The sequence below is a fragment of the Hypanus sabinus genome, chromosome X2, assembly GCF_030144855.1.
Source record: "Hypanus sabinus isolate sHypSab1 chromosome X2, sHypSab1.hap1, whole genome shotgun sequence".
NCBI lineage: Eukaryota > Metazoa > Chordata > Chondrichthyes > Myliobatiformes > Dasyatidae > Hypanus > Hypanus sabinus.
In genome coordinates, this window is record NC_082739.1 from 808,541 (window position 1) to 826,141 (window position 17,601).

Genomic DNA, 17,601 nt, shown 5'->3' on the forward strand with positions numbered 1-17,601 from the left:
AACATGGGTCCTAGTAATGGAGAAGAGTTACTGTAAGTTAAGGTCTTATGAATTCAGGGAGATAAACCAATGAACATAACATAACAGTAATTAGTAACATAGGAAATAGGAACAGAAGAAGTGCATTTGGCCTTTTCTGTCTGCTTCATCATTCAGCAAAATTTTGGCCTACTATCGATGGCATGAACATCGATTTCTCAAACTTCCGGTATTCCTCCCCCCGCACTTCACCATTACCCATCCCCCTCTCTCACCTTGCCTGCCTGTTGCCTCCCCCTTCCCTTTCTTCCATGGTCTTCTGTCCTCTCCTATTAGATTCCCCCTTTTCCAGCCCTTTATCCAATCAACTTCCTAGCTCTTCACTTCACCCTTCCTCTTCTCAATTTCACCTATCACTTTGTAGTTCTTCCTCTCCTCCCCCACCTACTAACTGACTCCTCATCTCTCCCCTCTCCGAACCTGATGAAGGGTCTCGGCCTGAAACGTTTTATTTTATGCACCATCCCGTATCCCTTAGAATCCAGAAATCTATTTCTCCATGCCTGAGACTTGAAAAGATTCTTCGCTATCAGCATGAATTTTTTCACCGTCTCAGTCATAAATAGCTTACCCTCTTTCTGAAAAATCGAGTCTTCTTGATTCCTCAGCCAGGAGAAAAATTCTCCCTTCATCAGTCTTTAGAATCCTAGAAGTGTTTTGATAAGTTTTAATGAAATCTTTCATTCATCTAAATACTGGATAATACAGACCTCTACTGTTTTTTTTTCTTACACAAAAACCCAGCACCTCTTGAACCAGGCTGGTGAATTTTCATTGTCAGAATCAGGCTTATTATCACTGACATATGTGCACAGTATGTCATGAAACCTCTCTCTCTCACACACACACAGAGAAATCAGCAGATGCTGCAAATTCAAACAACACACACAAAATGCTGGTGGAATGCAGCAGGTCAAGCAGCATCTATAGGAAGAAACACAGTCGACGTTTCGGGCCGAGACCCTTCATCAGGACTAACTGAAAGAAAAGATAGTAAGAAATTTGAAAGTAGGAGGGGGAGGGGGAAATCTGAAATGATAGGAGAAGACCAGAGGGGGTGAGGTGAAGCTAAGAGCTGGAAACGTGATTGGCAAAAGGGATACAGAGCTAGAGAAGGGAAAGGATCATGGGACGGGAGGCCTAGGCAGAAAGAAAGGGGGAGGGGAGCACCAGAGGGATATGGAGAACAGGCAAAGTGTGATGGGCAGAGAGAGGGAGAAAAAAAGGGGGGAAATAAATAAATCAGGGATGGGGGGAGGAGGGGCATTACCGGAAGTTAGAGAAATCAATGTTCATGCCATCAGGTTGGAGGCTACCCAGATGGAATATAAGGCGTTGTTCCTCTAACCTGAGTGTGGCTTCATCTTGACAGTAGAGGAGGCCATGGATAGACATATCAGAATGGGAATGGGACGTGGAATTAAAATGTGTGGCCACTGGGAGATCCTGGTTTCTCTGGTGGACGTGAAACCTGTTGATTTCTGGCAGTAGTGTACAGTGCAAGATATCAAAAATTACCATGTTACAATTGAAATGAATAAAATAAGTGAAGTTTGGATAGGTACATGGATAGTAGGGTTTATGGAGAGCTATGGTTCTGGTGCAGATCGATGGGAGTAGGCCGTTTAAATGGTTCAGCATGGACGAAATGTGCCGAAGAGCCTGTTTCTGAGCTGTAGTCTTCTGTGACTCTATGGCTCTAAATAAATAGTCCAAAAGAGGAATGACGAGGTAGTATTCATGGATTTATGCAGTCACAGGGGGAATTAAATCCCTCTCACTGGCGTTGTAAGGTATTACGCTAACCACTGCACTACCAGTTTAATCATCCGGTCCTTGAAACAAGCTGAACCCTAATCACTGCTTCAGTGCAATAGATATTTTTTGTTCTAATTATGTTCTTTCTGTAAAGAATGTATATAATTATGTTTAATTTATATTTTTCTCTTGCGAATGCTGCTATATAATGGTCTGTGCCTGTGATGTTGCTGCAAGTAAATTTTTTATTGCAGCTGTATTTGTACAAAAAAACAATAAACTCAATTTTCCGTATCAACGAATCCTCCTCCATAAAGAACATTCAAGCGTTACATCATCAACTACCCGTGACCGGAAGTACCTTCAGCATTGGGGTTTCCTGGGCTGCCGGTGCAGGCTTTCTTCCTTTTGCTCCGAGGTCGTGAAGCGCCAGCATGGTGAGAGAGCGTTCTGGACCTATATCGGCGGAACGTGGAGGGGCGGTCCGGCGACTACTGGAAGTGGGCCCCGACAGAAAAGGAGGGCGAAGGGCAGGTTGAGGCTGTGGGGCTGGTGGGATAACCTTAACTCCAGCTAAAGCTTCGCGGCCTAACGGGTTCTCTCAGGCTTAGTGACTGGCGGGTCGGGCAGACTGAGGCCTAGTTTGTTATTTCCACAAGATATGTTGCCTCTTCCTTGGGAGACTGGGATTCGATCAGTAATGGGACATTGAGGGGCTGAGATAAGCAGGTACGGACCTTGTTGAAGATCAGGGCTAGGCCTCTGGGGCGTGAGATTATGGAATGTCCCACACACAAAGGCGGTAAAATCTTGGCCTTCCCTCCTCAAATTAGCCTGAGATAGATGGATGTTAGTCTGAGGGAGGATTGAGGTGTGGGTAACACAATCTGCGGCAGGAATTTTGTTCAGGCAGTATTTATGGGGTGGGGGAAAAAATTGTCTACACTAGACTCGCTTGGTATCTACATTATCTGGTGTATTTGCGGCGAGGATGGGATTTACTGGGGTGACGGACTGGTTGACTAGACATCTAATAAATGGTTTGCATGCACTGATTAAGAAATTATGACAAATGTATCCTTTTGTTTTTAGCCTCCTAAAGATGATAAGAAGAAGAAAGATGGGGGTAAAGGAGGCAAAAAGGACAAGGATCCAGTGAACAAAACTGGAGGAAAGGCCAAAAAGAAGGTGTGCCTAAAATTAATTTCCTAGTAAGCTGTAAATAAATTATTAATTGAAATAAGAATAAGAACATTTTAGACTGATATGATTTAGACTGACATTTTAGTATGAAATTTACTTTGTCCTGGGTACAGTGACATTTGAAAAATGTTTCTCTATGGGTGCTTTTATTCTAGCTCAGTAGTTCCACATTTTCTCAGAATCAGGCTTATTAACACTGGCATGTTGGGAAATTTGTTCTGAAGTGTTTTTATTTTCCAAGTTCTTTACTGATGCTAAACTGTTAGAAAATTAACTAAGATACAATTTAAAGATTAAAATCTTGCCTGTTCATATAATAAATCCCAAAGTGCCCCCAGGCAGTGCACTGGGGGATACATATTGGAAATCAAACAATCCTGGTGAATGAAAGCTGTTCTGACAAATTGATGTGTTTGTCACCCGGAGGTATCTTTGCCTGCTGACTTTGACATATCTGAATTAAGTAATAAGAGGTCAAAGTATCAGATTTGGTTTATAAAGATTTACCAATCTGCTTTCAACTTGTGTCAATAGTTTTCTCTTCTGTCCAAATCTCAAAAGTTCTTTTCAGCCAGAGGTCAGTAATTTGACATGGGCTGAGGAATCTCCCATGTTTATAGTGTGGGAAATAATTAAACATGCAAAGATTACTTTGAGTTTGACTGAACTGTACAACAGTGTTACAGATGGCATTTCTGCAATGAAGGGCAAGTGATGAAAGATTGAAACATAGAAAACTAACAGCACAATACAGGCCCTTTGGTCCACAAAGCTGTGCCAAACATGTCACTACCTTAGAACTACCTAGGCTTTACCCATAGCCCTCTATTTTTCTAAGCTCCATGTAGCTATCCAGAAGTCTCTTAAAAGATCCTATTGTTTCCGCCTCCACCACTGCTGCCGGCAGCCCATTCCATGCACTCACCACTCTGTTTAAAAAAAACACTTGCCCCTGACATCTCCTCTGTACCTACTTCCAAGCACCTTAAAACTATGCCCTCTTGTGCTAGCCATTTCAGCCCTGGGAAAAAGCCTCTGCCTATCCACATGATCAATGCCTCCCATTATCTTTTACACCTCTTCCTCTTGTCACTCCAAGGACAAAAGGTCCAGTTCACTCAACCTATTCTCATAAGGCATACTCCCCAATCCAGGCAACATCCTTGTAAATCTCCTCTGCAGCCTTTATATGGTTTCCACATACTTCCTATAGTGAGGTGACCAGAATTGAGCACAGTACTCCCAAGTGCGGTCTAACCAGGGTGCTATACAGCTGCAACATTACCTCTTGGCTCTTTAACTCAGTTCAACGATTAATGAAGGCAAATACACCGTATGCCGCCTTAACCACAGAGTCAACCTGCATAGCAGCTTTGAGTGTCCTATAGACTCAGACCCCAAGATCCCTCTGATCCTCCACACTGCCAAGAGTCTTGTCATTACTGCTATATTCTGCCATTATATTTGAGCTATATTCTACCACCACATTTGAGAAGTGGAGCAAAAATCAAAGATGGTTCAATACGGGTTGATAGCTATAGCAGAGTGAATAAGTGCTGGCAGAAAGAGCTGTAGTACGGGGCTGCTTGATGCTGTCTACAGCTGAGGCAGTTTCATCACATTTAATGCCAAATCAATGAATATTCAATAGATTGTTCACACTTAGAAAAGGATGAAATAAACTGCAGCTGTTTGTAGTTAAATTTGTTGTAAAGTTAAAAAATGTTTTATCTCATTAACACCAATCCTTGTTTGAGTAGAAGTGGTCAAAAGGAAAAGTACGAGACAAGCTGAACAATCTGATCCTGTTTGACAAAGCCACTTATGATAAACTTTTGAAAGAGGTGCCCAACTACAAACTGATCACACCTGCAGTCGTCTCCGAAAGACTAAAGATCAGAGGTTCTCTGGCCAGGGCTGCGCTTCAAGAGCTTCTTTCAAAGGGTAATTACATACCTTGTAGTTTTCACTGTTGTGGTGTATAATGGTGCCTTGTAATGCAGTTTGAGAGCTAGAGGGCAGGATGGTGTGGCTTGCCATGGTATTACATTGAAGAACTTACTAACGTATGTAATCACAATGTAAGAAGTCATTTGGTCTGACTGTCAATGCAAAATACTGTAATTCCAGTCTCCACTTTTTCCTTCTGGCTTTGTACCACTGAAGCAGCCTTGCCTGACCAGTTGATTGTGTCAGGAGTTTGTGGGGCATGAGTACCTAGTGAGGGGTCCACAGGTGCTGTACTGGTGCACAGCCTTGCATATATTCAGCACTTAACTTTCCACTAGATGGACTTGGGGGCGGGGGGGGGGGTCCCAAAGGATGGAAATCAACCTGGTAGACTTCCTGAGCTAGCTGTAAGACTATATTCTCTCTATTTCTGCACATCATACACTGGGGAGAGTAATCCAGCTACCCTACAAGGCATTTGCTTTGTTTAATGGGTATATACATATTTGGGATTTTATCTTTAATTCCCCCTTTTTCCTTTGGGGAAGGGAGCATTGTTCAATCTCTAACTTTGGTGTTGTAGCTGAGATTAGCATCAGTGTCTTACCTCAGGCATCATGTATTCCTGGATAAATTGAAAGCACGATTGTTACAGATTTGAATTAGTGGCAATTGAGTTTGATTGTATGGGCTTGATTTCACACAAGTTTGTCTTTTGCAGGTATGATCAAGCTGGTGTGCAAACACAGAGCTCAAGTTATCTACACTCGAAACACCAAGGGGGGTGATGCCCCAGCTGCCGCAGATGATGTCTGAGGTGAAATGTGCATCGGAATGGACTACATTCTGTGTTCCTCACCTTTTTGCTTTAATTTCCAGGCTGTTTTCTTGAGTTTGTTTTGGGTAGAAGGTTTATCTTAATGGGGAATTGCATTACTTTGCCTCTTAAGGGGTCATAGGGTCTATATAGAGCTGTAGCCAGAATCACTTCAGGCATCGATAGGGCATTGGTGTTCAAAGGCACTTGGGTATCCTTGTACATGAATTAAATTTGACAAACTGGTACAAATGGTCCAGTTTTTTTTCCCGAAAGAGCCCTGGTGAGAGAAACCCTGTTCATGGAAAGTAATGGTTACAAGTCTTTTAAGAGACTCTTGCATAGGTACATGGAGCTTAGAAAAATAGAGGGCTATGGGTAACCAGAGGTAATTTCTAAAGTATTACATGTTTGGCATAGCAGTATGGGTTGAAGAACCTGTATTGTGCTATAGGGTTTTCTATGTTTCTAAGTGAGCGAGTGCTGTACAGACGGAACAGATTCTTGGGGTAACGTGACAAGACATTAGCAGACTGCCCTATATGGTGTTACTTAACTTAATGGGTTTGACTGTAAATGTAAGAGTTGGTTTAGCTTGGCTTAAGTTTCTACAACCTGGGGTTTGCTATTCAAGGCAGATGAGATTTCTTTACAGATAGTGGTGAACCTTGGGAATACTGGATCCAAAAGGTGTAGGATAAGCCACTGAACATACTCAAAATTCTTATTTTTACATATTGTGTGAGATTAATTCAGGAAAGTAGAAACAAGGGTAAAGTTCAGGCATCATCATGAATTGTTCAGAAAGCATGAGGATCTGAATGCTGGCTCACAATGTTATCATGAGTATGTGTACATACTGAACACAAATCAAGTTATCTAGTATGGTACATTACAGTTTTATTTAGGGTTATAATTAAAATTAAGTTTTTTTTTAAACCAGACGTGCATTTGTTTACTATTGTAACTTGTCTGTTTTTAGGTTCCGGATGGATGACAAGTGAAGATATTGTATACAAAAAATAAAATGTAAAATACTCAAGGCAATTGTTTCAATTCTTACTCTTTAATTGCTTAGTCTATTTATACCTCATACAGGGTAAAAGCACGTTTTCCTATTTGCCCTTAAACTATTTAAACCTGCTGTTCAAGGGCTGAAGTTGCAGGCCATCTTGAAGACCAGAATCTTGCCAGCAATGGACAACAATGGAACCACCCTGCTACAATTGCATAACATAGAAATAGTTTTTTTTAATGATTAATGTCATTATGTATAATGCTGCCTGTCATAGCTTAACAGCAGTAAAATTTGTAGTACTAATACAGAGCTAGGAGTATTTGTAGCTCACACTAGAAGTTGAGTGTTGTCTATTAACTCCATGGTTATAGATACTGCCTTTACATCCCTCTTAGAAGGTCAAACACGAGGAAGGTGGTAGTTTTATAAGCAGTTTGACATAGTGGCTTTTGATATATTGTCAATAATAGCTCTTTAGCCTTTCAGCATTTTTCACTAATACAATGCACACCAGCTTAGTTAAGTCTGATTTAGATTGTGTCCTTTGATTGACAGTGCTTCTGTAATAGTTTAGATAGAGACAAATTTCAAACTGCTCAGTGCTTAGAGAAACTAGATCAATACAGGCCCTTTGGCCCAAGATGTTGTAACCTCCCATTAACCCTTAACGTATCAAAGTTCAAAGTAAATTTATTATCAAAGTACATAGATGTCACCATAGGCAACCCTAACAATACAAAATACTGGAGAAACTCAACAGGCTAGGCAGCATCTAAGGGGGAGAAAGGTAGAGTTACACAAACTGTAGAGTTAAGTGATGTATAAGAGGCATTTATTGTGTGGATAGAGCATAGAATAGTACAGCTCATTACAGGCCCTTCGGCCCACAATGTGCTGACCCTCAAAACACTGCCTCCCATATAACCCCACTACCACCACCTTAAATTCCTCCATATACCTATCTAGTAGTCTCTTAAACTTCACTAGTGTATCTGCCTCCACCACTGACTCAGGCACTCTCAGTGAAAAACCTTCCAGGATGGGTGGGATCCTTCATGATGTTACTGTCCCCTTTCTGGCTGTAAAAGAGGAATAATAATATAAGTTCATGGACCATTCAGAAACCTGATGGTAGAGGGAAAGAAGCGATTTCTGAAATATTGAGTGGGAGTTTTCAGGCTCCTGTACCTGCTCCCTAATGGTAGTAATGAGAAGAGGACATATCGCAAATAGAGAGGAACCTTAATGATGGATGCTACCTTCTTGAGGTGCTGTCTCTTGAAGGTGAAGGTGGCCTTGATGGTGGGGAGGGTTGTGTCTGTGATGGAACTGGCTGAGTCTACAATCCTCTGCAGCCACTTTCAATCAATGCATTGGAGATGCCATACCAGGCTGTGATGTAACTATTTAGAATGCTCTCCACCGTACATATATAAGTTTGCAAGAGTTGTTTTGTTTTAATTATTGAGGACATTGGTTACAAGAAGGGACACAGAGGTAAAAGATCAGCCATAATCTTATTGAATGGCAACCCAGTTACTAGGGATCAGACAATCAGGTTTTTTATCACTGACATAAGTTGTGAAGTTTGTTGTTTTGTGGCAGCAATACAGTGTAAGCCATACAATTACTATAAATTGTAAGTACATGTTCAGCACAGCTTTGTGGGCCACAGGGCCTGTATTATGCTGTAGGATTTCTATGTTTCTAAATTACAGAATAAACAGTACAGAAGAGTAACAAGATAGTGTTCATGGGCTGTTTAGAAATCTGATACCCATTCTGTATTTCTAAGTTTATATTGTCTCTATTCTCCCCAGTGCTTTCTCTTCAGCAATTCTACCACCCCCATCTCTTCAGAATACTTTGTGTCCATAAATATTAAGTGTGCTTTCATTATTTTCAAGCACATCTTCATTACTGCCATCACATCCCCTCATAACTACTTGCTGGTACAGTTCCCCAGCCTTATTGGCTGTACAGGTACTTTGGTACATTTGCAGGTTTAGTAAACATATTGTCAGGTTCCTCATTAGAACCATCTTTCATCTAACATGGTTCTACTGTTTCTTCAGTACCTGACCAACACTCGTTCCTTTTTACACCTTATTCCTCCGCTCCAATAAAATAATGGAGTAACATCTAATGTGCTGTCCAATAATCAACAGTAATATTTTCTGTTTGAAGTTCAAGTTATAATTGTCACTGAACCATACACATATAGCATTCTTTCAGGGTCAAGATGCAAAACACAGTACATATAGTCCACAGCACACAGTCACAAAAATAATATTAGCACAAATTCCTGAGTGTCATGGCCTGAAGATTAATAGTGTCATCCTGGTGCCACACTTCTGCAAGAACAAGTATGCACCAATTCTACATAGCAAGGTAATCCAACCTGTCTTCCGGGGAGCTAATACGAGAAAACAGCCCCGATGGGAGAGGTTCTACATGTGCAATCAACTGCCCAGGATTTTTTTTTACATTACAACAGTGAACACACTTCCAAAGTGCTTTCATTGGTTGAAAAATCACTTTGGGATGTCTTCAAAGAACATGATAGGCATTGGCTCCCACCTCTCCTTACCCACCCTATGAAATTAAGCCAAATCTACTGGTACAAAGCTGGTGACACTCCAGGGTTGGGGATGACACCACATTTACATCTACAGGGAACATAGAATAGTACAGCACATTACAGGCCCTTCGGCTCACAATGTTGTGCCGACCCTCAAACCCTGCCTCATATTACCCCCCCACTTTAAATTCCTCCATATACCTGTCTAGTAGTCTCTTAAACTTCACTAGTGTATCTGCCTCCACCACTAACTCAGGCAGTGCATTCCACGCACCAACCACTCTCAGAGTGAAAAACCTTCCTCTAATATCCCCCTTGAACTTCCCTCCCCTTACCTTAAAGCCATGTCCTCTTGTACCGAGCAGTGGTGCCCTGGGGAAGAGGCACTGGCTGTCCACTCAGAGGCTTTTTCCCAGGGTTGAAATGGTTACCACAAGAGGACAGGTTGAAGGTGCTGGGGAGTAGGTACAGAGGAGATGTCAGGGGTAAGATTTTTTACTCAGTAATGAGTGTGTGGAATGGGCTGCCGGCAATGGTGGTGATCTTTTAAGAGACTTTTGGATAGGTATGTGGAGCTTAGTAAAATAGAGGGCTATAGGGGAGCCTAGTAATTTCTTAAGGTAGGGACATGTTCAGCACAACTTCGGTGAGCTGAAGGGCTTGTATCGTGCTGTAGGTTTTCAATGTTTCTATTAGGTGAGTGAAATCCTCTCTGACTCACGAGCCTGATGGTTGAGGGGGAATAATTTACTGAACCTGGTGGTGTGAGTCCTGAGCAGGTCACACCTGAAGTGTCGGTCTCCACTACCGCCCAGACAGCATGCTCCATGCATTTATTTTAAATAGTATACAGTTGGCCCTCATCAGTGGATTCCGCATGTGCGGATTTGACCAACTGCAGATCAGGACGACCCGGAAGTTTTCTCTCCAGCACTCATTGTTTAAGCATGTACAGACTTTTTTTGTCATTATTCCCTAAACAATACAGTAACAACTATTTACATTGTGCAAGGTATTATAAGTAATCTAGAGATGATTTAAAAGTACAGGCGGTCCCCAGGTTATGATTGAGTTCTATTCCCGAGTTGGATTTGAAGTCGGAACAGGTACATCCGGTATTATTTAACGTCAAATGTTTTTCTTAGTATATAGCACACATTTCACCTTTATGCATATAAAACACTTAAGAAACATAGGTATTTCAATAATTAAACCACTACGTTGCTTAGTAATGTAGCTTTCATAAGAGCAAGGCCTTTCATATGCTCTATTAAAATTGTTCCGATCGTTGACCTAATGCTTTCCCAAATGACCGATGGCATTTCACCTCTTTCTGATCGCTTTATTACTTCCACCTTATTTTCAATCATGATCACGATTATTTTCGTGAACAGGAAGTTCAGGGTTCTGCTGGGTCCTAAAGACCGCATTGAGCAAGGTTAAATAAAGGACTTGGGCATCCACATTTTCCATATTTTTTTGGTATCTGAGGGGGGGGGGGGGGATGCGGCTGTACGTTGCCAGGGCATGCACAGTAAATGGTAGCAACAAGATGTGTTGGTCATTTGGGTTTAAATTGGCACTGAACAGAGTGCAATGATGGCACACTACACTTGCCCAATTGCATTGGGGTGCACATTTAAATATTATGCAGTTCTGGTCACCATTCTAAAGGCTGGAGGGAGTATGGAGCAGATTTGCCAGGATATTGCTTGAGTTTAATCATGGGAATGAAAAATTCCTCTGGAAGACCAGAATGGTAATCCATGCATGGAGTCAAAACAGAAGGGGGAAGATCTTAAATTAATTGTTTGCATCTGTACTTGGGAGACAGATACAAAGTCTATAAAGTGAGGCAAAGCAGCATTGGCTCCATGGACCCTATAGAGATTAGAGGAGGTGTTTGCTACTCTTAAAACAGAAAGATTGAGTAGTTTTGGACCATTCTTAAGGTAGAAGATTGAGAAAAGGTATACAGAATTGAGGGGTATAGATAGTGGAAAAAAGCCTGCTTGCATTTACCCTGAGGATGGGTGGGACGACAACCAGAGGTCATGGGTTAAGGGTGAGGTTTAAGGGGAATATGGGAAAATTTCTGTTGGGAGGGCTGAGAGTGTGGAATGAGCTTGATTTCAATGGGTATATGGATAGTAGGCATATAGAGGGTCCTGGTACAGGTCATTCAGTGTAGGCAGTTTTAAGTGGTTTCAGCATAGACTAGATTGGCCAACAGACCTGACTGTTGAGGTACCAAAGTTTCAAGGTAACAGGAACATTTGTTTTTAGCAGTTAGTTTGAATATGCTGCAAGATGGTGGAATCATACAATCAAGTCCTGCTGAAGGAACTTAGCCCAAAACATTTGTTTATTCATTTCCACAGTTCCTGCTGAGTTCCTCCAGCATATGCAGAATCTCTTGATTAAAGAATACAAATGGGATTAGTGTAGATGAGCAGAAAATTCAACATTGACATAGTGGGTCAATGAGAGCTGTTTGTGTGCTTATGACAATGACAAGTTCCTTAAAGGGCAGTAATCTGCTCTGAGTATAGATGGATGAGTTGAATTATCAGAATTACAATAGTAGGCATTTATTTAATTGGATCGAGAAAGCTATTGAAAATGATAAATGTTCATTTAGTCATTAGCTTTATTCACGTACTGAGCAAAGTAACTGAACATTTGCACTTTAAATTAATCTATTGTTACAGTATGTCTCTGAATATAGAATTGAGTCAGTTTTTTTTAAATAAACAAATAAACATTTATTAAACTCTACTCAACAAAAATAAAATGTAAACAAACAACCAACTTAACCAGAAGTTAACTGCTATACAGCAGTTCTGGAACAGTTCTTAACGTGTTAAATGGGAACACAGCCTTAAAGTGGTAAATGTGAAAGTCCAAGTGATTTATACAGTCAATTAGGAGAGACTTTCCTGAAGTAACAAATTCCTCGATGACGTGATGTTACTGCTGATCCCAGCCGGTATATGTCTTGCCCGAAGGATTCACAATGAAGGAAATAAATGGCTTAAAGGAACTGACTTTTTCCTTGGTGAATGAACACTGCACAACCCTTTCTACTCTTACAGGTAAGGGTTATCTCAGATGCAGGTCACTACTTCTTGAAAGAAGATTCAATAAGGTTGATCCTGTAGTAAACCGCAGACGACACCAACTTTACTCGATCCTTTTGAGTTCCCGCACTTCAGCAAAGTCTTCACTCTTCAATACTTAGACTTTAAATCAAAGGTACATCAAACATAACTGGCAGCAATTAGCAAAAACTGCCAGCACAACGATTCTGTACCTTACAGTAGGAAGTAAAACTCCACTTTAAAACGAAACTGCGTCATGAGACATACACAACATAATGGAATAACTGACGAATTAAACAACAACTGAACACAAAAACTCCTGCGTCACAGCAGGCTTCCCCGTTTTATACCTGTTGGAACATGTCATCACGTGTCCTCACACTGGCAGGAAATTACAAGATTACATAATGCTCACAAGATACTCAATTACATCACAAGATACCCACAGGGTATATAACACTATTAACAAGATGTATAGCTTCAGATAATTAAACAAAAATGCACGAGTCTTCAGTTCCACTGGTCATCTCTTCCGTTTTCTGCTTTTCTTGCCTTCCTCTAACCGGAACTGATGCCTTTTTAAAAAAAAGTCATATTGCAGGGTAGTCAAGTACTGAAGCTAAACTTAATTTCTGTATCTCTTCAAAAGCAGCATCTTAACAGTACTTTAAAGATATTATCTTTCTCACACACACACATCAAAACAGTGAATTGTTTTTGCATCAATATCCAACAGTCTGCGCATTGTGCTGGGGACATCCTGCAAGTGTCTCACCATCCATCCAAGTGGAGCCAACAGCATACCCACAACTTAGTAACACTAACTAATGTTGGACTGTGGGAGGAAACCAATCTGGTCCTGGGAAAAACATACAAGCTCATTACAGTCAGTGGTTGGAATTCAACCCTGATCAACATGACCATGCTGCCTGAATGTACACAAAATCAAGCTTTTAGAAGACCCCATTTGACCCATCAGGTCTAATGACGCTAAAGATACAGCAATATTATCACTGGATGCTTGGCAGGCCTTCAATACAATAGAATGGCCATATTTATTTAATGTATTGCCTAGATTTGGATTTGGAAAAACCAATGGATTCAGACGTCTTAACAAATAGTATAGTTTCTACACCAGTCATCTTGGAGTGATCTACTCGCCAGGGATGCCCTTTGTCAACGATGTTGTTTATACTGGCCATAGAACCCCTGGCTATTGCAATAAGAACACAGACAGGCCTGTCGGGCATCCAGCTAGGAGAACAAGAACATAGAAATCCTTAAATGCTGACGACGTGATTTTTTTTAAAACAAATTTACCCATCAATATTCCAAACTTAATGCAACAAATTGAATTGTTTGGGTAGTTCTCTGGTTTTAACATTAACAACTCAAAATCGTCAATGCTATTTTTGAACAAAGGAGAAAGACTAAAACCAGTCATAAAAACCCCATTTATAAATGCAAGGGAAGAATTTACCTACCTTTGTGTCAAAATTACCCCTGAAATTATAACGATTGTCCCGACAAACTATGACCCAGTAGTGGACGAAGTGAAAGAGACATTGGATCGATAGATAACAATGCCCATATCAATGACTGGCTGTATAAGCATGATCAAAACGAATATATTACCAAAATTTCTATACCTTTTTCAATCACTTCCTCTCCCACTACCAAAATCTTTTTTTGATCAGCTTAATAGTATTTTTAGTAAATTAGTTTGGAATAATAAATCTAGACTGAGACTTGGGTTGCTATACCTGCCTTATGAAAGGGGAGGGCCATGTCTCCCAAACCTGAAATGGTATTATTGGTCTGCTTAGTTACGTTCTGCAATGTTTTATTTCTCAATGGAGGCCCTTCCAGCCTGGGTGAATATTGAACAGGCATCAGTACCAAACCTCCCATTAAAGCTCTGTCTATAGTCTGCAGACCCAAGAAATCTGAAAAGAACAACCGAGAACCCTTTCCTCAAAAATTCTATTGACATCTGGTATAAAGCATGTCAGCATATTGAAGAAACTCCTCCCATCTCTTGCTTCTCCCCAATATGGGGCAATATATACTTCAGTGCAGGAAGAGCAGATGGGTGGTTTCAGAATCTAGCCAGATAAAGGTGTGCAGAAAATAGAGGACCTTTATATGAATGATAATCTTATTATTTGATCAATTGTGTCAGACATACCATGTTCCTAAAAAACACTTTTTTAAATATTTGCAACTGAGACATTTCATATTATCAAAATATAAGCATTTAATATCTGAACCACCACTATCACATCTTGAAAATCTTACACTTCTAAACCTAAAGGGGAGGAGTCAGATTTCTTTATTCTATACAGCTTTGATGTCATATGATAAGGAGTTTTCCATTGACAGGCTGGAGGCATAGACTGGATGCTCATTAGGATATACAAGAAACTGAGTGGGAAATGGCATGCTTAAAAGCCCTAAATTAATCAATTAATACAAAAATGAACCTATTACAATATAAATGGTTAATGAGAACTTACATTACCCTGGTCAAACTGAACTGTTGGACCCCTGACATCCTGAACACTTGTGTTAAATGTTTAGAAGAAAAGGGTACTCTGTTTCACTGTGTATGGGACTGTCCAAAATTAACAAAAATACTGGAAAACAGTTGTTCAGACAATATCTGAGATCATTGGAGTAAAGGTGCCTCACCAAGCAAAAATATGTGTACTAGGTATATATCCAGAGAACTTTACTGTTAGTCCAAAACAGTCTTGACTTTGACTTTGGACTCCCAAGAGACCAGGAGGATGATAGCGTTATCTTGAGAAAAATGGATATACCTTCAATACATGTATGGGTGAAGGAGATGGCATCTTGTATTATATTGGAGAGACCGACTTACGTAACCGGGAAAGGGCAGGAGAATTTGAAAATGTGTGGAAACCTTTATTGGAGTTTCTTGGACGTCAAGTTGCAGTCATTTTGAAATAGCTGTGTGTTGTTGAGTGTTTCTACGGTTTTTTTTCTGATGTGTTTTTACTTTATTTCTTTATTAAATATGTGAAATGTTATATCTCTTTTCCTTTGATGATTGTGAAAAACATGAGGACATCTTTCACTATTTAGTTTATTATCATTGTTTATTTGTATATGTGAAATGTAAAATTCAATAAAAATATTGTTTAAAGTAAAAAGTAGGCCCAACAACAACCCTTGTGGAACACCACTAGTCACTGGCAGCCAACCAGAAAAGACTCCATTTATTCCTACTCTTTGCCTCATGCCAATCAGCTAATGCTCTATCCATGCGAGCATCTTTCCTGTAATACCGTGGGCTTTTATCTCACTAAGGTTGTTATAGCCAGGGGGTGGTAAATGGGGACAAGCTCCCACTTCTTATTAAGTGCTCTCAATGGCATGCACCTCAAAATAGCCTCTTGACCAAGTCCAGCTCCTGGCCTTCACATGTGGCTTAGCTACTAAGCCCAGTGGAACCATTTCTACTGACAGAAGGGGCAGAGGTGGGTTACTGGCACCTTAAAACCAGTCGCTTCAGGTAGATAAGGCTTGTTAGCCATGGTTGGCATGAACCTCCGCTGCTTTACGGCTATACCCATTCATGGGGAAGGCTTTGTGAGTAAACCCCGAGGAAAGGTCGAGAGCTGGAGTCCCCAAGGCAGATCTACATCGAGTTCAGTGTTGACTGGGAACTCCTGCGACTCTGCTTGTACCAAACTATCAGTGTCTGCCATTCGTTTGGATTCATCAGATGCATGGAGAAGGGGAGCTTGCGACAGTAACAGCTTACATCCATATCATACCGCCCAGGCTTACGCATCTAAACAGCTGGGACACTCTGACTGACGGAGGCCCTCACCTCACCTTATCTTGCTCAGCAGTCTCATGTGGCACCTTGTCAAAGGTCTTGTGAAAATCCAAGTACACAACATCCACCAAATTTCCTTTGTCTATCCTGCTTGTTATTTCTTCAAGATTCCAACAGATTTCCTTGGCAAAGTTTTCCCTTGAGGAAACCATGCTGACTTTGACCCATTTTATCATGTGCCTCCAAGTACCCCCAAAGCACATCCTTAACAATCAACTCCAACATCTTCCCAACCAGTGAGGTCAGATTAACAGATTAAGTGTGTAGTAGAGGAAGGTGGGGCGGAACAAGTGATAAGGAGGACTCATGTACAGAGGGATGATTTGACGGAACATGGAGTTAGATGTGTTGAAAGAATAAGTGAATTTAGGAAGGACAACAAAATTCTAGGGGCATATAGCCCGATGGGAGTTCGGGGAGCTGGGTTAAGCACAATAGGCAGCGATTCCAACAGAGAGCGGAGAAATGGGTTAAAAATTCTATATCTGAATGCACGAAGTGTCAGAAATAAGGCGAATGAGCTTGAAGCCCAGGTGCGAATGGGTAACTATGATATTGTTGGGATAACGGAGACATGGCTGCAGGGAGATCAGACCTGGGAAATGAATGTACAAGGGTATACGTGCTATTGTAGGGACAGAAATGTGGGCAGAGAGGGTGGGGTGGCCCTGTTGATGAGGAATGAGATTCAGTCCTTTGCAAGGGGGTGGGGGGGGGACATTGGGTCAGGAGAAGTAGAATCTGTGTGGATAGAACTGAGGAACAGTAAGGGCAAAAGGACCCAAATGGGTGTTGTCTACAGGCCACCAAACAGTAGCATGGATACTGGGTGCAAGTTGAATAGGGAGTTAACATTGGCATGTGGCAAAGGTAATGTCGCAGTAGTTATGGGGGATTTCAACATGCAGGTGAACTGGGAGAATCAGGTTGGTGCTGGACCACAGGATAGGGGGTTTGTAGAGTGCTTACAGGATGCATTCTTGGAACAGCTTGTACGAGAGCCAACCAGGGACAAGACTATTCTGGATTTAGTGTTATGTAATGAACATATGATTCAGCATTCCATGATTGGTATAGGAAGGGCATTAGACATTTTGAAGATCTTTTTATTGATAATCGCTTTGCATCTTTGCACAGCTCTCTGCTAAGTTCAATCTGCCCAATGCTCATTTTTTTTTAGATATCTCCAAATTAGACACTTTATTAATCCTTTAATTCCTAACTTCCCTGAAATGCCTGAGAAAAATGTTATGGATTTCTTTCTTT

The 17,601-nt window shown here is 41.0% G+C and overlaps 2 protein-coding genes across 2 annotated transcripts in view; one reads left to right on the top strand and one right to left on the bottom strand.

The window, feature by feature from the left end:
* Positions 1–2,119: 2,119 nt before the first annotated feature.
* On the top strand, positions 2,120–6,809 carry LOC132385070 (small ribosomal subunit protein eS25). Its single transcript, XM_059956776.1, has 5 exons — positions 2,120–2,234; positions 2,890–2,985; positions 4,761–4,944; positions 5,672–5,767; positions 6,750–6,809. Exons 1-4 carry the CDS (start codon positions 2,232–2,234, stop codon positions 5,764–5,766), a joined length of 378 nt encoding a protein of 125 aa, XP_059812759.1. The 5' UTR covers positions 2,120–2,231; the 3' UTR covers position 5,767; positions 6,750–6,809.
* A 5,186-nt stretch (positions 6,810–11,995) lies between these two features.
* Positions 11,996–17,601, bottom strand: part of cenatac (centrosomal AT-AC splicing factor) — a 68,641-nt gene continuing 63,035 nt past the window's right edge. Inside the window, exon 11 of the mRNA XM_059956796.1 lies at positions 11,996–13,042. Within this exon, the coding sequence (XP_059812779.1) occupies positions 12,991–13,042 (52 nt within the window). The 3' untranslated portion in view covers positions 11,996–12,990. The remainder of the gene's footprint in view (positions 13,043–17,601) is intronic.

What these genes read in the sequence shown, in the direction of transcription:
- LOC132385070 (XM_059956776.1), top strand. An exon ending in GAGGAAAGGCCAAAAAGAAG is followed by an intron (nt 2,986 to 4,760) that starts GTGTGCCTAAAA and finishes TTGTTTGAGTAG; the next exon opens with AAGTGGTCAAAAGGAAAAGT. An exon ending in TCAAGAGCTTCTTTCAAAGG is followed by an intron (nt 4,945 to 5,671) that starts GTAATTACATAC and finishes TGTCTTTTGCAG; the next exon opens with GTATGATCAAGCTGGTGTGC.